Source organism: Watersipora subatra, chromosome 8, assembly GCF_963576615.1.
Source record: "Watersipora subatra chromosome 8, tzWatSuba1.1, whole genome shotgun sequence".
NCBI classification, from domain to species: Eukaryota; Metazoa; Bryozoa; class Gymnolaemata; order Cheilostomatida; family Watersiporidae; genus Watersipora; species Watersipora subatra.
In genome coordinates, this window is record NC_088715.1 from 59594658 (window position 1) to 59619156 (window position 24499).

The following is a 24499-nucleotide window of genomic DNA, read 5'->3' on the forward strand; positions in this document are numbered from 1 at the left end:
TAAATGTATGTTGTGTGATCATATCTGTACAGATTGTTACCATCAACCATTAAAATGAGTTCTTGAGAATCTAGCTTACATAATCAATCAAAAACATAATTTCATAACTGTTTGTTTCACAGATTTGAAATCAATGCAAAATGATGATTAGTTTAATATATAATTTATAGCCATCAACTAAGTTCACACTGAGTAGCAACGTTGTAAAATAGGATTTTAGGTTTCCAACAAAGGGGGCCCTATTTATTTCATGCACTACTGTATCTTTAAACGCTTTGCCTCTTACAGGCAAAACATCTGTTAAATGTTACACTTAATCGATTGCCTTGGCGATTCAATATTCTCCAAGTAAGCAGATTGAGCCAATTAAAGGCTCGAACAAAGATGTTTAGAGATATCACTAGTCTTCTATGAATCTCTCCAAAGCCAAAAATAAATTACAACTGAATGCTAGCAGAAACCAACTCCACTCGTTCACGCAGTCTGCTACAACCCTCACGTCAATGTCTGACCCGCTGTAATGATTGATATCATCAACTGCATAGATTGGATTGTGAAAACGTCCTTGTTGTTAAAACATTGACATTGTGGTAAGGTGTCATGCATAAACCCACAGAAATTAGAAAAAAGCCGCCAGTATTATTGTAGGCACATTATCCTCACCATCAATGATGGTGCCAAAGCTCCATCTATGGTAATTTCTATTCATTATTTCATAGACATCAACTTGCGTAAGTAAGTAGTACTGCCACAGGATCAGAACTCTGAGAATGGTGTTCAATGCCTGTGAGCTCACTAAAGCATGTATGTTATTCCCTTTGTGTGCTTATTTCTATGTTTTTGAAAAAGGTGTTCATCTACTATATTATGAAACTCAGACCTTGTCATCTTAAATCTGTTGCACTGAAGATATGAAATAGGTGGAATTAATTGCCATTTCTATTAGCATTGGTAAACATCACCAAAATGATCTTTTTTATTATATAACAAAAAAAACTAAAAAATGAAAAAACAGAAGTAGAGAACTATTGAGTGAGTTGAACAAAAGCGTTTTAAAAGTTGGTAATCTAATAGTATTGCAGAATAGTAATAGTCTAGTAATAGAATAGTCGGAATAGTAAATTGCAGGCTGTAGTAACAGGACGTTCATAAACTAAAACATACAAAGGTAGATATAGTATGTTGTGCGTAACGAAATATTCCTTGCTATGGCTATCACACTAGTTAATTATAAAACTATTAAATAGACAGTTTGAGATCACAATATGTAAAGGGGGAAATACTGGGAAACTATTTCTTTCATGAAGTATGAAAGAAAGCTAATTATGTTAAAACATGCCAGAAACTACTGCTAGAGCATTTAAGGAGTTCTGTACGCTTTTACATTTGATATCAGCTAATGTAATCATTTTTAACTGTCTATAATTTTTGGTGCTTCTCTAGAATTGTACAATTACCTTGAAAAGCACTTTGTAGGTTTTAGATTGATTTTGCTATTTAGAAAAAACAACTGCAGAGTAGCTAACAAATAAATTAAGAACTAAACCATTAAGACATCCAAAGTTATTGACTGTAATTAAGGGCAATACTCAGTTTTAAAGCAAAACTCCAGCAAATCTCTACCATGTAGGTTTTAGGTTGCAATCATTGATGAGCTAGAGAACAATAGATAAAAGAAAACAGATTTTGGAATAATTTTACACAAATTATTAAAGATGTTTCATATATTTTATTATGATCCCAAGTACAAACTTTTTATAGCAATTCATAAAAGACAACAGCTCAGTATGTGAAACTTCCATTCACACCAGTTTTTTTAGAGTTGTGCTTGCATTTGAATGAGAAGACAACTTCTGTTTATGTCAAAAGATTTTCAGGCGAAGCATGTTGCAGTGGTTATCACAAGTAAAAAACAACCTCATGATTCTTTTTGCGTTCTTTGTCATTCATGACGTAAAATCACTTTCTTTGTTACCTCAGACCATACATACTATACGTATTTGAAAAGTAAGTTTTGTAGACACTCTGTCTGCCACCAAAAGTATTCTCCAGAAACATAATCTATTTATTGAGCACCCATTTTATCCTATTCTGTGATTGACAATAAGTACTAACAAACTAAATATTAAAATGCTACTATTACTTAAAAGGTCACTAATTTACTTTCCTATAGTTACGTAAATAAATATGTTCAAAACCATGATGAATTTGGACAATTTTAATGACAAATAACTTAGTTTTGATTGAACTTCTTCTCATAATATGCATATAGCACGGTGTTACACTAAAGCCAGACTAAAGAAACAAATATCAGTTAATATTTGATAATAATTATTAGTAGAACATGCTTAAATTTCTATTGATGTGCATCTTGCCATAAATCATCTAATAAATAGTTAAACTATGTATGGATTAATAACAGACAAAGTTTTTATTTTAAGACATCTTATAATTACAATCACTACTGTATTTTTATAATTGTATCTTCAAAAAATATTTTACAGCAAATCCATGCATTTTTTATGCTAATTGCCTAATATATAGTAGCCCAATAAGTGATGTAGTGTCAATTACATAGCGGTAAAGGCTTGTTACTAAATGCACCCGCATATGATCTTTTCAAAATCTCAACGCTGAGTTTTTATTTTAAGTACATTTGGGCATCGACTGAATTAAATTACTCTGCTTTTGTGCACAAAATACATCACAAAGAATTAATCTGCTCCAAAGTTCACTTTCCAGTACCAATAAAAGGTTTTTTAAGCACAATGTTTGTAAATTTTAGCAAACTCAGAGAAACAACGCTTCCGCAGTCAAACAATGAATATATATTGCTGTAGTTAAGTGCATAGCTAACCACAGAAAGAGTAAGGGTATTATTCAGCTTTATTCAGCTTGATTCTATAAAACTTACCAAACCCAAAACATGCTTTTAGTTTGTTGTTTCGAAATAAATCGCTATGATTTTGTAAACTTAGCGGTTTAAATCCATCTTTGAAATTAATATTAATTTAACACTTTGAGTTTTTATCTTCTTTTAATACTACAAACACTGAACTAAAGCAACCATGCAAAAATTAGAGTATGGTACAAACCCACTAAATAGCAAAAAAATATTAATGATAACATTACATTGTTAATATAACGTTGTGGGGCTTTTTTGTGTAATTCACAGCATGGCTGAGATAAGAAGATTTCTTAGGAAGGTATTAGACCTATCAGACTAGTTGTTCCAGATCAAGATCAAAACTAACAGTTTACAAGCTCTGTAAAAACCAGCAATAATAATAATAGGAGTTTTTAATAATAACATTTGAAACAATACAGAAATCAGCAACATTAAAAACAGCAAGAATAAACATGAAGGCTCTTCAGTAATAATGAACAGTGGAATGGTATCCTGTGGCTTTAAATTAAAAGTACTGAATACTATTAACCTCTCTAGTAGTTCTGTGATAAAAAATCCAGCATAATAGTAATGATAATAAAAATAATAATAAGGTGATGCGAGTGTGGTGAGAAAGTAAAAATTGAAAAGTAAAAAGAGTTGGGATTTGAATTGAGAGGATCGTGAAGTTTTCAACTAAAAATGATACCAATAATCACTAGAGCTTTGGGAACCATAGGCTACAGTCTGACCTCTCACCTCACTAAAATTGAGGCTTCCGGAAGGTATTTAAAACTATCAGAAAATCAGCACTTCTTGCAAAAATTGTCAAAAAGTGTTCCATTACTATTCAAATAAGAGACAAGCCTTTGGTCCTTAGATAGCACCCAGTCTCACCATGAAACCAGTCAAACGACTGTGGAAACTATATTCCAGAACAATGATGAGTTAAATGATTATAATAATGTTTTATAATGATAGGCTTGTAATAAGATACAAAACATTAATTTGATACAAAATGTAAACTTATCTTAAGTCCTTGACATTGTTGTTGTTCCGCTTTGAGTAAGTTTATTCTTGACCCATGTGATCTAATTTAACCATAGTAGCTATCAAATAGTAAGCATTATAAGTTACAGCAACCTAGGATGAGGTTTCTCACAAACTGTAACCATAAATATCTGACAGCAACGAGAACAAGTAAGTAAAAGGTTAGCTAAGTAGCTTGGAACTTGAACTAAATTCGTGATCAGAATTATTCTACTCTAAAAATTTCGTTTCTGTTGTTGAATTATCAATGGTTTCATCTACATTTGCCTCTTTGTCACTGCTAGAAGTTGTTTTCTCATCATCAGAAGAGAGAGGATGTGAATTTGACTCACTGCTGCTACTATGCTCTTCTGATTTGGCTTTTCTCTACAAAAGAAGCGTTGCGTAAATTATAACTTTTTATGCTTTCTACCTTCATTCATTCTTGGCTTTGAACCAGCGGTATATTTTTACTATAATAAGAGCCATGTCTTTTTATCTGTTTGTTCAAAAACACTGCTGTAAATTGAGAAAAAAATGGCGTCATACATGATTTGAGCCGATAACATTTGACCTCCCCACCTGATGGGCTACGACCTGTGCCAGTCGTTCATCTATGAAGAGTGCAGAATTACTGCGCATAAACACATTTGCTCATGACACCTGAGATTTCCGGGAGACTAGACCTTAGTATCATTTTTAATATAATAAAAGTTGTGTCTGTTTGTCTAGAGCCATACTTAGAAGTAAAGAAAAAGATTGCTTTCAGTGAGATTTAGACTCGCGACTTTCAGCTCTGTAAACTGACACTCTACTACCTTAGTCAGTCACCTACTTTCTGACACTCTACTACCTGAGTCAATCACCTACTTAACCGCATTTCGCAATGATCGATTGATTACTTATTACGCCTGACAGTCTCTCAGTGCACCGGAGTTCTTTTATACTGCACTATGTACATTATACTCTCATGTCTTTAGGTACATTTTTAGATGTTTCCGGAGAAAATGTTATTCTATGCAGAGATATCTATCAACCTCGCCATTTGAGTTTGAAGCGCTGGTTAGCCGGTCCGATATTTTGAACACAGCGACATTAATAGTGAATGTTCAGTTGACAATGTACTAATGACATAGATTCACAAATTCTATTTTAAAATATTGTTTCACTTAAACAAAATTAGGAGTTTTTTTGCAAAATATAAGTTTTTTTGCTATTAAAAGTTCTAAAGAACTTATAAAATAGCTTATAAAAGTTCTTTTTGCCTTTAGCCTAGAAATTAAAAATGTATTTTGTTATTAGCCAATCAAACTTGATTAAACAAATTTTGAAATCTGCTAACACAGACTATGTGTCTTAAATCTAGTCATACAACAAATTTCAGGCTTGTAAAAAGTTATAGTATGCTAGTGTTAGAAAATGATAAGTGTAAACTTTTAGTTTAAAAAATCTGTCAAAAGATTTTTAGGTTTTTATAAAGATATATTAAAAACAAAAGATTTGCTCAAGTTTTGACAAGTATAAATAAAATGTAGTTTAAAAAACTGCAATGAATGTAATTGAAAAATTTCTTTAATGGAAAGAAATATGAGTTGTGCTACCTCGCAAGGCTCGCTCATTAGAGTTAGTTTTTAAAAAGCAGCCAGTAAGCTAAACATCATTTCTCCTTAGCCATCAACCTGTTTTACATCAAAACCCTTTACAACCTTGAAAAAAGTTTACTTAAAAAATGTATCACATTTTACAAATATTTTATCACTAATGTTGCTTATGCAGTGTTTAGTATGAAGTTACCACTTCGCATTCTCTGCGGTTAAATGTTGAATAAAACACAAGAATACTGTTGTTTCATTCATACTGACTGAACAAGAATATAAATGAAATGTACTGTTGTTCATACAACATGTTTGAGCAACAGAAAATACTGTAACATAACAATGTACCTTCTTAGTTATCTTTTCTTGAATCATGTATATAGGAAGGATGATGTACAATGGCCAGTTAGCCATGAAAGCAGAGACAACAGGAAGCACTATTGCAAGGTCTAGGTCTGGCTGGGCTGTTAGAGAACGTACAAGGAGCAGACATACGGACACATTCTGGAAACCAGTCTCTATAGATATAGTCTGCAAGTAACATACATATTGTAAATAAATTATGGATTTATTCAAAGGAATTTTATCTTTTCTGCTTAGAGAAGACAACAAGAAAAGACAACTAGGTTTGACTCGTTATAATGATTTATTTTATTTAAAATTTTTACTTTTTCAATTGCACAATTTAAATTTTAAATTTAAATTTGCATAATTTATATTTAAAACCTTTACAAAAGTTGTATAAGCAGTTTTAGTAAAGTGTAGCAATTATAAAGACCATTTCCGGTAGGTTTCTGATTAACAAAATTATAGCAGTATAAACAAGTTGTTTAATCTTAGTACTACATAAGTAGGCAACTCCTATTCAACTTGCAGATAGATAACTTGATGGTGTATCTTTTGCACAGCTTTTAAAAACGGCTAAGCAAAAATACATTGCAAGCTTATTGTACCTAAGTATCTCTATATACATTGTATATATAGATGAGCAACGCCGGGCATTCACCTAGTATATATACAACTCTCAAAGTTTGTCTTTTGTTTGTCTTTTGGTTTCTGTCATTGATGAGCCCAGCGATAACGATTACAATCTTACAATGAAAGATCCCACGGTCCAGGAATTGAATTTGCAACAATTACAATTGCACATATGCAAACCTGCACACCTATCCACAAGGCTGAGCTATCTTTATCTGATTTATCTCATCTAAGGTATCCTTTTTGCCAATTAAAGCCAAATATGTACAGTCTATTATGAATTAATATTATCTTTTGTGTTTGCTCTTCTCTTGAAATTTTTATAAAAGCTATTTCAAAATCCATCAATCTATTTCTTTGTTTGTAATTTTCAACTGTGTCGCTTCAATTTCAAATGTTTTGTTACAGTGCAACTGTCCCAGTGCAATTTCAATCTTCAACTTTCCGTTATTGCAAAGAGCAGTTGCTAGAAATTGTAGAGCTAAAAAGTGTTTACATGGACATCCTTGAGTAAGAATTACCTCTACATTCTTTCTTGGTTTGGTCAGACAAAGTGCCCTCGTGCACTTCACTGATGTATTTAATTTCAAAATCTCATTTTTACGTTTGTGCCAGTATCGACTATTGTGAGGTACCAGTATTATAGTCAAACTCAAAATTTTAATGGATAGCTTCTGCGGCAACAGTAACTTTGTTCATACACACACTTTTATGTGCTCTTTGTTATTATTAATTCAACATATTTGTGACTTTTATGTTGTTTTATCAGTTCAGTTTAATTGTACCAGTAATAATTCACTTTTTGTTGTAACCATTGCAACAAATCAGACTTTATACAGCCTTTACTTGCTAATTATTTCGCATTTATACACTTTTACTGTTGTTTTAGTTTTTCTCTTAATTTATTTGAACTGCACAAAACACTTTTTGCATGATATGAAGTTTAAAAGTTATGATGGGAAGTGTTGTATATGTTCAAGAAAAATAAAATGTTCTGTGCAAAGACTTTTTTTATTACCCGAGCGACACTGAGCATCTATCTAATAATATGTGATACAAAGGAACCTACTGCATTTTATTCTTTTTTAAATAGGCAGCAAAAATTATGCTATGAATGTATGCTATGTATAAACATCTCTGTTAAATTTTACATTAAAGCCTGTTTTATTTGCTTCAATTAGGAACAATGTCTAAAAGAATACAGTGTCTAACAATTTTTGAAAAAACTTTTGCTATTGTCCCTTTCGATTAAAAACCATGTGTTAGTCCAACATTGTAGTATTGTAAAAACAAAATTTAAATTCAAAATATGCACTAATTTCTTTCCTTTACTATGAAATCTGTATTTGAACACATTTTATACGGCTTGAATTTATTTAGGTCAACAATTAAATAATAAATACTGGTTATATATAATCTTGCTTACTTGTACTTCACAGAAAAAATTATTTTAAGCGCCAAATATTATATTTAAATGCCAATAATTTAAAACAAAATTATTGTTAGTAACAGCCACTAAAGAACACATTTCACAAAGAGCTATCGTCTAGTTGAGATTATTAATCTTTTATGAGCATCAGTACTTCATAATATTAGTACTTCATGGCATTAGTACTTCATAGTATTAGTACTTCATAGTATTAGTACTTCATGGTATTAGTACTTCATAGTAGCACTACTTCAGAGTCTTAGTATCTAATAGCATTAGTACTTTATAATATTTTTGTAAAAGTGAGAAGCTAGTCAACGTTACCAAACATGGTACTGCAAATCGATGAGAAAAACAGAAAAAAAATGTTCTTGTCAACAACAGCAGTTGTCTTCTTTCTATAAGGAGTGCACAACTACAAACAAAGTAACTCAGACAACTTCATTGACCATGTACCAAATTCTTTTGAAAAACAGTATTTATGATGTATTTATGTTTTAAGATGTATTTATGATTCAGTGCTACACTTGGCTATATTAGTTCTATTTTATTACCTTTATAAGTTTCCAGTTGAAGCAGCAGATCCATGAAAGGATACCTCCCAATAAGAATCCTCCAATCGGCAGCAATGATCCCGCAAGAACCAACTTTGCATTCAGACCGGCATAAATGTATGTGTTGGTGTAAAAGGAGGAGCCAATGAAGATAATAATCACAAAGAAAATAAGAACCTGTCAATAATATGAAATATATATATATAATACAACAAATATTACGAAGAAAGTAAACTTTTAGTAATAGCAATACAAATTTGTTTCGTGCAATGCACTCATCAGGCGCTGTTGGACTAAAAAAAAATATATCTTTTTATATCTGTACATAGACTATAGACAGATAGCAACAAACTTCTTGAAGGAAATTAAAACATTGACCTCTCATACTGTCTGCACAATGTGACAATATTATAACATTCTTTATATCATTGGTTATTGAAAACTTTAAAATAAATATAACAAATTCTACAGTGTATTTGGTTTTGAGAAGAATCTTGTTTTACATGTAGCTAAACCCTACATACTTGTAGCACTTCAAAGCCATCCTGATAGAAGACATACTATGTTCTGCTAGAAAAACATAGCAGTAAATTTCTTTTATTGAGAAGGAGCAATACTTGCTTCACTGTGAGCCAACTAATATATTGATAGTCAGAAATGTGTTTTTTATATAACAAGAAACTGGAAAGTGAATGAACACATCATAACATTCACATGAATATACTTGCATACATTACTTACTCTAAGGCATTTTTTGATGACCTTTGACACCTTAGGAAGTTTGTATTTTATAAATACTCCGACCATCAAAGGAAATAGAATAAGCGCAAGACTCCTTAGAATACCAACAAATGGTATTTGCACTCTCTCAAGGCCTTCATCTGCAGGAATAGTACTGCCCAGTGTGTAGACCCAAAATGGTAACATTCCTGCAAAATTGGCTAACCAGTTTTTGTACAGAAATAAAATGTTTAACATATTTTCTTACATAAAAGTTTTCATTTCCAAATGAAAATGTGCTGCATTTTTGTAGTAGATTTTGCTTAAACATCAGAGATAATAATACTCATTTATAGCCAGTAATATAACTTTGGTAATATATCCTTTGTGATTATTACTAAAGTTAAAAGCACCACATTTTAAAACATGCCAGCCAAAAGTGCTATCTTTTAAAATAAGCCGATCAGAAGTGTGATATTTTAAAATATGCCAGTAAAAAATTTCACCTTTCAAAATTGGCAGTCAGAAGTGCAATGTTTCAAAATATGCCAGTCAGAAGTGTCATCTTTTAAAATATGCCAGTCGGAAGTGTCATCTTTTAAAATATGCCAGTCAGAAGTGACACCTTTTAAAATATGCCAGTCCGAAGTGTCACATTTTGAAATATAATAGTCAGAAGTGTTATCTTTCAAAATTGGCCAGTCCGAAGTGTCAACTTTTAAAATATACTAGTCAAAAGTGCCACCTTTCAAAATGCTTCAATCTTTTAAAGTGTGCTAGTCGAGATGTGTTGCTTTTTGCAACATGCCAGGAAAAAGTGTCATCTTTTGCAAAAAGCCACCCAAGTGTCACCTTTGCAATATGCCTTCTAAGGTTGTCACCTCACATAAGATAAGGCTACCTTTCACTTTGTGCAAAATGAAAATCATGAGTACCATCAAGCATTCTTAGTATTTTCTACAGTTGATTATCTTCATAAATTCAAAGGTTTTTGTAAAAAATTCCCAGATTATGTTATGATGAGTTGCATTTACATTACAGTTCAAGTATTTATAACATACAGCGACAATATTGCATCATATACATTTCCTTTTAAGTCAATGTATACACAACATCTGTAGTTTTGCCTAGATCTTTTCAAACTTATGGGGCTTCATTAATGTAAAAGTAGCAACTGCCCAAATATTTTGGAGACATTTTGAACAAGATATGGGGTCAAACTAGTCGCAAGAATTTCTGTTTGAACAAGAGTTAAATTAACTATTACCGGTCAATACTTATGTTTTGTAAAAACTTTATCAGAGTAGGAGCCAAAAACACAACTTGCTATTGCATTTATGCAAAATCATTGATTTTGTATAAAATCAGACAAACTCAAACCTAAATAATTGTTTTAAAGTCACAAATATCATTTTTATTAAAATTGTGAGGGAGAAATGCAAAAACTCAGCAAAAAACTTTTCATACCTAAACTAACAAAAGTGCTGACGGTTGTCATGGTTACGCTGAGAGACACATCTCCATCAAATAGCTTAGCATACATATTGCTGGTTCCACCTCCCGGCGAACAGCCCAAAACAAAGAACCCAAGAGCCTTTGCTCCAGTGTATCCCATCATCCATATTATCCCATAGGCAACCTAAAAAAAGATAAATGCTCTCAACCAAACATTTTAAGCATTGCAGATGATATTGAGAACATAAGAACATAATATCCCCATCTGCCAGGATGAAATCATGTCTTCAAAGAATGAAGTTAATTTTAGACTGAATTTAAGCCTGCAGACTCAAAGCTGGGTGTAATCTGTTTGACTTTTGGTTAGATTAATGGAAACAGGACACACAATCCAAAAACCAAACCTAATGTAGCTTACCAAGATTATTAGAATGTAAGTAAATTTTCCTTTCTAACCAGTAATACTGTCAGTAAAGTATCTAGGCAGGCGGTGACTAGCTTTGCTTCAGTAGGTAATCTTTTCATTTCATGACCATATTTTTATAAACAATAAAAGTGTGGTTTTGCTGGTAACTGTACTCAAGTTATTGAAATATTGTGTGAGCAACCCCTCTAATAGCGTCTGCTTAGCTTAAGCCTGGTTCTCATGTACGCCGCAAAGCACCGGCAAATCACCGCGGGCTCTCAGCGGTGAAATGTGAACCTGCATGCCGGGTACCGCTGAGTACCGCCATTAGTTTCCGGCGGTCAACGCAAAATTTTAGCGCTGTTCAAATTTCACGAAAAGCCACAGGCAAACCTTCCCGAAATGCACTGTACAGGTGAAGGTCAGCATTATCGAAACGGCATGGCGAGCAAACATTCTTAATGCGGTTATTAGCGATGCAGCTTTATGTGAACAAAAGCCACCGAACCTAACGTCGCAAGTGTTTTGCTGCGCAATATTATCGCCGGGGTCTATGGGAACCAGGATTTACTGCAAGCAGAGAGTCAGTGCTTTTTAAAGCGCATTGCATCACAAATAATGACTGGGCCATCTTGGCTAAACACGTCTACATGTATGAACAACGCCAAGAGAACTTCAACAACTGGAAACATGCCCAGTTACAGAGAGCAACTTAAGGTGGAATGCCATGCCTGTTACCACCAGTGGCTTTTCGAGAATTGACCGCCATCTGACCTTGCAGGTCATGTGACCTAGACCACTAAGCCATGGTTGCTCTCCAATTCAAAATAGTTGCACTCATTGTGAACTACTTGGGAAGCTTTTGTTTAGGACATGTTGACAAAATTTGAGCTCCACTTAAGGCTGGTTCACACTATATCACCGTTAGTCAGCATTTTCCTTTTGGCGTTCATCGTCGATTAAGTGAGCCGTGAACCGATGGCATTCACAAAGCATTGCGGGCACGTCGGGAAAGTTTGCAGCTGTCAAACTTTCTTGATATTTCGCCGAGCATCGACGACCGTTTTTCAAATGTGAACCATTTCAACGATGGTAATTTGCGGTCGCGGATGGCGTGATTTATTCATACCCGTTTATGGTGGTCGCTGCAGGACTAGTTTTTGATTCCAGCACACGAAAACAAAAATATTTCTTAGCGAAAATTTAAAAGGAGAAATGAGAAAACTATGTCACGGAGTATTTCCTGATGCAAACGCGGATGGGTTTGTGATAGTGTGAACATTGTTATCATCGACGATCACCAAAGTATTGTGGAATCAACGATGTGATACGACGATATAGTGTGAACCAGCCTTTAACATTTATAAATTCAGCTACTTCTTTATTATCACAAACAAATGTTTCACACTTCAAATAAGTTCATAAAACCACAGGCTGAATCAAGTGCTCAAATTGCACTAGAATAAAATCTCATCACTCCAGCCTATTGCAATAAGTACTTGTCATTTTAGGAAATCTCTTCAGACCAGTGGCTGGGAGAATTAGATTAAAACTACATATTTTATAAAAAATTAATTGTCAGTGTTGCATCATCATTACTTACGCACACTATGCTAAGTTTGATATGTGATATACTATTAACACTGTTCCAGAACATTCTAATGATTCATCGCTATATGTAAGCTGTAAGCTATGTCCAATGCAAGCTTCATCAGCTGCAAGCTATGTCAGCTGCGAGCTATGTAAACTGTATGCTATGCAAGCTGTACTAATTCAGCTATATAAATACTCTTGTTACAATGAGTTGTTGTCATAGTCTGTCACTTTGAGCTGTGTTAATATTCTCATGACAATTGGAAATTATTAATCGACTTACTTCAGCGAGTATACATCTACAAATATAAAGCAGTCAGCTAACATGCTTCTGTTATCCAAAAGTATATGGTTCTAGCAGGATTTGTATTATGCAATACTTACCAGAGGCATGATGGTGAACTGAGATATCAGAGCTATGATCGGAGCCTTTGGTTTTTTTAAATGCTCCTTTATCACACTGAAATTGAGGTCATTACCCATGCCAAGAGTTACCAGCGCAACCTAAACAGAAGAGATGGAGTATCAGAAATTTATCTTCACTTAATTGAATTACTTTAAACGCATTTTATGCATCTTGCTTAAAAACAAAACAATTTTTCATTAAAAACTCATTGAACCAAAAAAATATATTGGCAGATGCTATGAGAAAATTTATAGCACAATATTAACAATAAACCAATAATAAATGTTAATAATTTCACTGCAAAAGTATTACTATTGAAACCAAGGGAGAGGATGAATCTTAACTTACAACTACTATGACTATGATATTAAATATTTCATTAACTGGCCGGTACTTTCTCATAGAGCGGAGAGGAAGCTGACCAATGTATCCATTTTCACTTTTGTTATCTGATCCAAAGTAGAACTTCAGATTTGAATAGCCAAGATAAACAGAAGTACCTGTTGGAAAGAATAAGATTAAAATATTCTAGAAGTTTACGATATTTTCACAGCTTATGAAAAGTCTTTACAAAAGCAAGATAAGTGTCTGTGTGTTTGTCCATCAATTAGTCTCAAGCAAAGTTGTAGACCAGAATTAAAGATTGCACGATTTGGGAGTCGAACTTACAACACCCAGTGTAGTAACCCAACGCACTAACACCTGTACTAACTGATGGGGAATCATTGTACAGATAGTTGCAATATGTGCTTCACCTGCATGTATGACAGTCTCTCACAGCACACTAGACCTCCAGCGTACTAGTTACGAATACTTGTAGTGTGTGCCATGTAGCCAGTAGGCCGATATACAAACTTTAATTGTTACGAATTCTTCTAATTACATTTAACTAAAGGCCCAAGAAGTGCACACTCTAAAAATTTCCTAGACAACCAAACTTGTTCAGTGTTTAAAAAATTACCAAAAACAAATTTTATAATAATAAATGTTTAGTCTATTATGTCACTTGAGATTATCATAGACAGAAAAAACAACCTTCATATGCAAGTAATGTGTAGTACATGAATATCCCTAGCATATCTTACACATGTAACAGTAAATTTCATTCAAGATGAATTAAAATTCAATGCATTCATGTTGCTGTTAAAGAATTACTCTTGCAGAACAAAATGCCCATGTATAAAGATTTCGTGGCAATAAACTATTAGCTTTTAAACAGCTAAATGCATAAACCTTCTAGCTAGATTCCACAACATTTCTAGCAGTTATCATCAGTGCGTTCAAAAAAACACGGGATCGCTTAAAAATTGCATTTTCCTAGCAGATGACTTCTGGTGGTTACTTATCAACTATTAATTTTTAGAAAAATCTCTGATTGAGTGAAAACGATCTAGCCTTTTTATAGAACCAAGTTGTTTTGTATACTTTAGTGTTACCTATCATAATCAAAGCCAAAGGGGGTAATGGTGACGTATTCATGCAGCTTTTCTTTTAAAAATCAGTAAACAGTAAACAGGCTTGTATTTTATCTGTAGCCGCAGACTTTAAGCCATTTAAAGCGTAATGAAGTAACAAATCAAGCCTATCAAGTATATTGTGGTGGTCCATCGCCGGGGCCAAAGCCGAGCTAGAGAAGATAGTCAACACTGAGGTGACTGACGCCAGGACCGAGCCGAGCCCCGATTCGGTAGATGACGACACGGCCTTTGGTAAAACTTTCAGTCAGCTGAGAGTTAGACCTACAGCTGAAGGGAAGAGCCAAACCAAAGCCAGAAGCTATATAAGACGCTGCTAAAGCGACCAATAGCAGAGCACCTGAAACTATTACAATGTGCAGCTACTTATGTGTTTATTGCATGTAATTTGTTTATTTTAATGTAATATTTATTGCACATATTTGCCGCGAAGTATATTCTTTTTGAAAAACAAGGAACTCGGTTGGTTTCTTTACAATAGTTCCTTTCCAATGGATGCTTATCTGCGGGAGTCCCTGCTTAAAAAAATGTTCATCTGGTGATCAGCTGGCAAAATTAATATTAGAATTTATAATCTAAAAGAGAATTATTTACGTCAGAGCTGTATAATTGAGTATTTTAGATACATCACAAAGCAAATATTCTTAGTTTTTTTAACCCACCCTCTCGCTGTTATACAGGATGTCACTGACAGGCTAAAGAATGCAAGTCATAGTAATGAGGCTCAGAAATGGGACTTTTGAGCTATGCTTTTAATGCTCAATTGGTTACACACTGACAAACTGCATCTATTACCAATGAGTACTGTAGATATTTGCTGTGACTACAAACTGACGCTACTAAATGATGCGTTGTGTTGATAACTAGATTAACCAGAACCAGCGAGAATTGATCTTAGGCATGCAAAAGCTGCGATGTCATTTGCTAGATTTTCAATTAACGCTAGTGATGTAATTTTAGCACACTTAGCAATTCATGTAAATCTCATTGTTTATTGTTTGTCTGTTTGTAATTTGTGTGTCCAGTTATAGCGATAAAGTTTTAGGAGCGACAAATCTGCTTCACACTGAAATTCAACTCAGAAACTCCAGATCTGCAGGCCATTGTTTCATCTACTAGGCCACGAGGCTACATTGCTATGCACTAGAATACTTGTAGTTATATTCATTACACCGGTTAAAATACACATGTTTAAAGCACTTGAGAAAATACTATTGGCTACTACCAGCACATTGAAGATCATGATTGCATGACAGATCATTACGCGTAACTTAACAATAATTAAGCTGGCTTCAGACACGGCTGTTGTTATAGTAGCTATTTAGATTTAGACTAGCTTCGGTTACTAGCTTAAGTTACTCAAATTAATTTTGTAATTATTTTATCACCCATTGAGTTTGATTGCCCTTTTATTATTTCAATTAGCTAGTTACCGTATCTTATATGGATCATAAGTAGTTTGGGACAAAAATAACTTTTGTGCAGCTATTTTTGCTGCTATATTTTTCTCTACTCACTAATCATAAAAATCAGCTAAGTAAAATATATAATTTTTTGATTTTTGATTTTGATTTTTTGATTTTTCAGAATTTAGTTTAATGACACAAATAAACTGTAGGAAATGGTTGCAACATGTTTTATTCCCCAACAAACTATCTTCATGAGCAGTTCCAATATATTCTAATAAACTTTATGTCGGCATCAAGTGAAAAGATTTTTTCCACTTGTATGTAGTTTGTGGTGTCAAACCCTGTCAGTGTTAGTTGAAAGCATGATTTAAATAAAACTGCCTTGCGCTGAAAATGAATGTAATGGAACTGATATTATGTTAGTTGCACAAACTATCTCAGCCAATCACAGACAAGCACAAACTGTCTCAGCCAATCACAGACATGTTGATTAAAAATGAACTTACACAAAATTTTAGGTAATTTTATCAAATAAGATTTTATTTAAAAATATCGGTATGTTTGTATCATTTGTGCATACTTTTAATGTTTAGGTTGGTCTGATGGCCAAGCTGTTTGAAGATTAAAATCGACAGAGTTTAATCGGGTTTAAAAAGCTCAGATCAAGCACCTGTGGGATTATGATATCTATAGTTGCAAAGAGAATGACAGAATAGAGATGTGTAACGCTGTGACTCAAATGAATAGCGAATTTCAACTATTGCAACGATAACAACTAATAACATCATTTTTGCACATTTTGATTGCCGTGATCAAGTTTTATCGATGCTAATCTTGAAACATCCTGGCAGTCCGATCACGTCAAACATCAACAACAATTACAAATGATAGAGAAATGTTGATACTTTCTGATAAAATCAAATAATATTTTGTGTAAGTTTATCTTTAAGCCTTTATGCTGGGTTAGACCTTAATGTTCATTTAAACATGGGCGCATTATAACTCACGGCCGACGCATTGGCAAAGAGTTAGATACAGAAACGATGGACTTTGTCATTGTGTCATTGTGTAAGCATCCATCTACGCAACCAAATTAATTATTACGCAAATGGTTCATAACACTTTTATTTATAACTTCAGATTATTGGCACCGCTCGGATTGATCCAAAGGCGAAAAGCCAGTTTATTTGTCAAGCACTTCCTTGTGAGTAGATGAAGCAGGTGATGTGCCAGAGCATGCACATCAGAGCATTTAGATTTGCAGTTACACTCTAGTGATTTAGCATTTTGACTGATTCACCAATATGGTATCACGGTATCAATGATCTAGCGTGATATCTATGGTGTAACATGATAGCTATGGTATAACATGACAGCTATAGTATAACATAATATCTATGGTATAACATGATATCTATGGTATAACACGACAGCTATAGTATAACATAATATTTATAGTATAACATGATATCTATGGTATAACATGACAGCTATAATATAACATAATATCTATGGTATAACATGATATCTATGGTATAACACGACAGCTATAGTATAACATAATAGCTATAGTATAACATGATATCTATTAGATAGTATGATAGCTATGAAATCCTGGTTGACAGCTAGTTAGATGTCATTAGTAATAACTAGTGAAACGAAGTGGTGATGTTTTGTAAAGTAACAGTAGGCTCAGCATAAAAATGAGTTTTCGCAACAGTACTACTACATTTAATTTATCAGTACTATTTTTGCCATAAGAACTTGTTGCTTTTGCTGGTCACTTCTGTAATCTTGTGAAGTTTAATTGATATCTGAAGTCTTTGTTCACATTATCATTCACACTTGAAAAACTTATGAATTGTTTGAAAAGTTAATTTTGTACTTCAAATAGAAACAATAATTGTTATATGTAGTGTAGTCAAGCTTTAAAGTATAAGAATATAATGATATTCTTTTCCTGTAACTATGTGAAGGTCTTACTACAAAAGCTGCGTGTACTTGAAAACTTTTGTTAATCTATACCGCTATTGCTATAGTAATCGAGAAGCATTCTAGCTAGCAGAGTTTTGACTGCCAGTGCTTGTTGAATAATTGCATATTACTGGCTACAAACCTTCCCAGCAGCTACCAATTAGTTTTCTTGAAAACTCGGTCATCATGTGAAATACCTTTATCATAACTACATGAATGCGCTTAGTGGATCACCAATTTGGTACGTGTTGCTGCAGGTTATACAGCAAGTCAAGCATTTTTTGGTCTGCTGATGAGTTGCACCAAAATGATGGTTTATCTCAGATAAACAAATGATAAATTTTTTTTAACTTGTTTGTGAATTTAAAGGTTATATATTTATATCATGGCAAACATAACCTGATCAGCGTTCAAACTTACAGTAAAATGACAACTCATAGCAGGTGTCTATCTGCTGTGTTTTTTCTGTAGTGTAAAGCACTTCTGGCGATGCTTCCGTACTGTTTGTTATATTCCAGCCAATTTCCTCTTTGCATCGAGTTACAGTAACCCTTTTCTATGGAAAATGTTAAAATTAAGACAACATTTAGCAATTAAACAGAAAATACCTTTGAAATGAAAGCTATACACAATGTTAAAAACATGCTTATTATACAAACATTTACGAAAATTTTTATAAATAACATGGCTAAAAAGCAACAGCAATTAACCTTTAGGAGTATTAGCATAAAATTTAAACTACTCTCAGATTAACGAAAACTAAGTGGTACACCCTTCTTTGTTACTCAACTAATAACCATGAAGAAGACAACTTCCTTCTTTACAAATTATTACCCTTCTAAATGAGGTAGTGTGGCTGCTAGAATAGCATGATATCTTGGCAATGCTGAGGTTTACCAATATAGATAGCCAACAGATACTCTGCTTTACTATAATAACAATAATATATATATATTATGTATATATACATATATATAATATATATACATATACATATATATATGTATATATATATTATAATATATTAATTATATTTAATAATATATATAATTATATTATGTATATACATATACATATATATATATATATATTACATATGTATATACATATATATATATATGTATATATACATACATACATATACATATATACATATATATATATATATATATATATATATATATATATATATATATATATGTATATATATGTATATACATATACATATATACATATACATATATATGTATATATATTATAATATATTAATTATATTTAACAATATATATAATTATATTATATATATAATATATATACATATATATATACATATATATACATATACGTATATATACATATACATATATATATATTATATATGTATATACATATATATATATACATATATATATGTATATATACATATACATATATACATATATATATATATATATATATATGTATATATGTATATATATGTATATACATATATACATATACATATATATACACATATATATATATATATGTATAAATAAATACAGTGAACTTGTGAAACTGAAATCAGAGTGCTCAATGCATAAAGCAGAGCTAAAATCATCTGATGATTGCCTCGCAGAGGCATGAAACTATTTAGTAATAAATTGATTTGAACTCAGACACATGTTTTTCCTGTAATATTTTATATATATATATGTATATAAAATATATATATATGTATATATATAAAAATATGTATATAAAATATATATATGTATATATATGTACATATAAACATATGTATACATATATACATATGTATATATATATACATATATATATATATAAATATATATATATAATAGATAAGTGGTCAGGCCTACTGCTAACAGCACTCTACGCTCTAAAAAGTGCGGAGTGTTATAACTAACTAGAGTGTGGAATAGGTTAATTTTACTTATCTTTATTCCAGATTGATGTTTTATTCTGGGGTCACGACAGGTCTGTTTTGTGCTGGTGCACTCTTCAGGTGACTTGTGTTGAATGGTTGATTATTCAACACAAGTCACCTGAAGAGTGCACCAGCACGAAACAGACCTGTCGTGACCCCAGAATAAAACATCAATCTGGAATAAAGATAAGTAAAATTAACCTATTCCACACTCTAGTTAGTTATATATATATATTATATATATATATATAAAATTTATTCATGTAAAACCTTAGATAAAAAACAACTTCATTACTACTCTGATCACTCATTGAGCACTATTTGGCAGCTTTAACACACTACATTGGAATGTATATATATATATATATATAAATATATATATACATACATATACATATATAAATGTATATACATATGTATATAAATATATATACATATATACACATATATATATCATATATATGATATATATGTAATATATATATATAATTTATTATATATATGTATATATATAATAATAACTTTATGTTTTACTATAATCTACTGTAAAATACTATTTACTGAAACGATTATCTAAATCTTCTGAAATCCTACGCAATCCCATAGTCATAGTCATCAAGTTATGGCGCTGATCACTACTAGAGACTGAAAGCATTTTGTTTAACTAGATCCATCAACCATCATGGTACACAATTTTTCAAACAACTTAAATTTAAGGATTGAAGTTAACAGTGTTTAATTGGTAACAGTTAGCAGATAGCATTAACAAGTGATGAAAGTTACAAGCGTATTTTACAATCCATTACACTAACAGCTTATCATAAAGAACTCATTGAAATGTGTAACAAAATGTACAGATCTTCTCAGAACTCACTGAAACTGTTGCGACTTGCTCATTAGAGCTGTGAACTGTTATGGAATAGTTCTGCGCATTTTTATCTGTGTGTAGTAAAGCTGAACAAGGAACTGCCGAAGGTTTCCCAACATGGTAAAATATTGTGAGAAACCTTTCTTCAGGACGTGGTAGTAAGATGCTGCTCTGTGTTGCATTTCCTATAACAAAACAGTAGTTAAACAGAGTTTTTATATCTGATATTACTAAGGCTTACCTCAAAAAAATGTTTTATAACATGACTACTGTGGGAACTTAGAGTTTTGTGGATACTAAATCAAATAATATTTCTAATTATTATGTCATTTTTTTGCATGTTAATATTTGTATAGTTTACAAATTTGTTTAGCAAATGCTGTATGCTCTAATATATGGTTTGCTACATGATTGGCTTATAATTAAGTTTGTGTTAATGTATGAATTAGCCTCAAGTTTACACTTTCAGATTTCACTTGCCTGAGAAATAATATTCCATGGAGATTTGACTTTCGAAGATTTCAACCAAGTGAAATAAAGTTCTCAACTGAGACAAACATATATGTATGACCACAAACTTTAAGCTGCGTTGGATATGCTGTATGCATATTTCAGCTAAATTATGTTGTCTCATAGTAATTAGTGGTGATATTCAAAAGAATAGTCACTACCATTTTTTCAGACTGAGCCTCATGCATTTGTCTGGAGCATTTCTATTTACATAACTGTCAATTATGGTGGGGATTAAACTTCAAGTTGTACCAAATAAAGCAGAAAATGTTTTGTGTTAATTCAACGTGATTTCAATGAAATGGAAGTTTCGCATTTCTGTAATATTACTGCACAAGGGACAAAGTCTACAAACAGTATATGTGTTGCCAACGAGGACAGAGACTTGACACCAGTGTTACACTCATGGCTTAGTCGAGGTTATTGGATCAAGTACTCTGTTTTGCATTCTGGGATGCTTAAGATTAGGCGATCATTGAACGGATTTTTTACTTAATCATCAGATCGAAGCTAGCTTGATCCTATTTTAAAAGACGTCAGTGTTTTACAATGGCATCGTATGGCATCGTATGGAAAGATGTTAGCGTCTTAAAATCAGATCACTCATGTATGTCAACATGTAAGCGTCTTACAATCACATTATAAGTAAAGATGCGCATCTTACAATCAAATGTCATGTAAAAATGTTAGTATGTTAGTGTCTAACGGTATGATATTGTGTCTAACGGTATGATATTGCGTCTAACTGTATGATATTGTGCCTAACGGTATGATATTGTGTATACTGATAAGATATTGTTTCTAATGGTATGATATTGTGTCTATTGCTATGATGTTGTGTATACTGATATGATATTGTGTCTAATGATTTGATATGGTGTCTAATAATATGATGTTGTATCTAATGGTATATTATTGTGTCTAATGATATGATATTGTGTCTAATGATATGGTGTCTAATAATATGTTGTTGTATCTAATGGTATGATATTGTGTCTAATGATATGATATTGTGTCTAATGGTATGATATTGTGTCTAATGATATGACCTTGTGTCCAATATAATAATGCTGCGACTAATGATATGGCCCTGTGTTGATAAATGTTCAGATCCTAAATGGTAACTATCATGTGCTAGTGCTAAAAGCATGTCCTTCTTTTAGCCACCTATTAGCTACTTGTTTATTCTAATTTAAGATAAGTATTTCACATCCACGTGGCAAACTACAGTGTTTATCAAATTACTAAAGCAATAAATTTCTATGAGTGACATATTTCACTATAGCATTGATACTTGAGGATCATATGTCTTGTATAAGCATAGCACTGTGAAAATCAATCTTCCCCATACAAATTAAAACTATTAATAACCCTATGGCAGAAGAGTTGTTGTGATAAAAGGAATGATCAATACGAAACAAAAAGAAAAGCTCAGTGAACATGAGTGACAAAAACAATAAATGCTTGCAGGTGCTTGGAGCAAATGCACTCATTCATCATTGTTATGGGACTGTTGAATCAGCTATAACAGGAGAATTTCACGAACTTTGTATAGCGCAAAAGTCTTGATGATTGAATCAGTGGCATAGCTACTAACAGCTTTCATTTGGTTGGTCTACGATGAACTGCTGAATGTGTGATGGCTGCGTGTTATGATTGAGTGTGCAATACTTGTTATAATTCAAAATTATGAAAAATGACCTTTGTGAGTTTTTTATTACAACTGTACTAAAATATGCAAAAAGCAAATATTTTTACGTATTGTATGTAGTATATATTAGTGCTGGGCACGAGTACTTCTTGGCCAACGGGTTTTTGAGTATCGGGTTTGTTGATACGAGTTTTATGTCTAAAATTTCTAAACACCAGACCTACCTTGAAATTTACCATGCAGTTATAATTCTAATCAACTTATTTATTACTTTTTACTATTTTCTATCGACCAACATTCCTGCTCGCAGCTATAACAGGCGAGTTGTTAAATAGTGCTTAGAGCGCAATAGATCGAGTTTTTGTTCACTCTACTCGATGGATTCGTGTACCAAAACCCGAACTTGTAAGTCAAAGCTCGAACCCGCAAGATTGAAATGCTAAAAATTTATATTACCCGAGACTCGAGAGAAGATAAACCTGCGAGTTCAACGCGGTTTGTTACTCGTGCCCAGCACTAATATATATCCATACTGCTGAAGTCAAAAATTAGCCAATAGATATTTACTTAAATAAAGCTAATGAAAAGTGCTCAACACAAAGTACTGTATGAATCTAAATCTATGATTAGATGGAAATAAATGTGTACACATGTTCTTCAAACTAATATATATACATATTAATTTATATATATATACATTTATGCTAATATATATAAATCACATATATACATATGTTATTTATATATATTAGTATATATCCAGTCTGTATACACATACACATATATATGTTTATAACACATACACATGTTTATATATATGCGCTATATATATAGCATGTATATATAGTTTTATATATATACGCTATATATATAGCGTATATATATAGCGTATATATATAGCGTATTTATATATATATAGCGTATATATATATATATAGCGTACATATATATAGCGTACATATATATATATAGCGTATATATATATTATATTTATACTATATAATATATTTATATATATTATATATATAATATATATATTATATTTATATTATATAATATATTTATATATATTATGTATATATAATATATATAATATATATATATGTGATGTGCTTATACTTCTCAAGCTATCATTTGATGAGTGCATATTTATATTTATTTAAAACCAATTTATAGGAATTGACTTACAACCAAGTGCTCTTTATATTTAATATTATTATATTTATACCAGTTTATTCATGTACCTGTTCTACTACATTGTACATAGGAGTCTGTTATACTTATGCTGTCCTTTATATTTTTATAGTCTCCAGTTATTCATTGTACATATAAACTTACCATGCAAATACTCAGCACCGCTAAAATGTATCCCAATGATTAATGTTAAATAGACCTTAATGGAGTGCATCTTACAGCAACTCACAAACCTAACTGAAGCCTTATGCGAATGTATTAATTATTTATTTGTAGCTTAATTCATGAATAGGAGGTGCTTGACCGACCACCAATAATCAAGCAGATAAGAGCAAGATTGCCAGCTAAGCAGTAGCATCCAATGGCATATATTTTACTAATGAGCTTATAGCGTTACAAGTAGATTAGCTACCAGCAAAGGCTGAAAAGTTATTAA

At 32.1% G+C, this 24499-nt stretch overlaps 1 protein-coding gene across 1 annotated transcript; it reads right to left on the reverse strand.

The window, feature by feature from the left end:
- Positions 1–3288: 3288 nt before the first annotated feature.
- LOC137401859 (hepatic sodium/bile acid cotransporter-like) lies at positions 3289–24284 on the reverse strand. Its single transcript, XM_068088334.1, has 10 exons — positions 24208–24284; positions 20715–20893; positions 18331–18466; positions 13401–13552; positions 13031–13150; positions 10660–10831; positions 9214–9401; positions 8473–8649; positions 5860–6042; positions 3289–4303 (listed from the first exon to the last, which is right to left on the reverse strand). Exons 1-10 carry the CDS (start codon positions 24275–24277, stop codon positions 4148–4150), a joined length of 1533 nt encoding a protein of 510 aa, XP_067944435.1. The 5' UTR covers positions 24278–24284; the 3' UTR covers positions 3289–4147.
- Positions 24285–24499: the final 215 nt, after the last annotated feature.

Coding starts and splice junctions, on each gene's coding strand:
- LOC137401859 (XM_068088334.1), bottom strand. CDS start 24,277: ATGCACTCCATTAAGGTCTATTTAACATTAATCATTGGGATACATTTT. Junction 9,402..10,659: donor CAGCACTTTTGTTAGTTTAG/GTATGAAAAGTT, acceptor CCAATTTTGCAG/GAATGTTACCATTTTGGGTC. Junction 8,650..9,213: donor TCATCAAAAAATGCCTTAGA/GTAAGTAATGTA, acceptor TATTATTGACAG/GTTCTTATTTTCTTTGTGAT.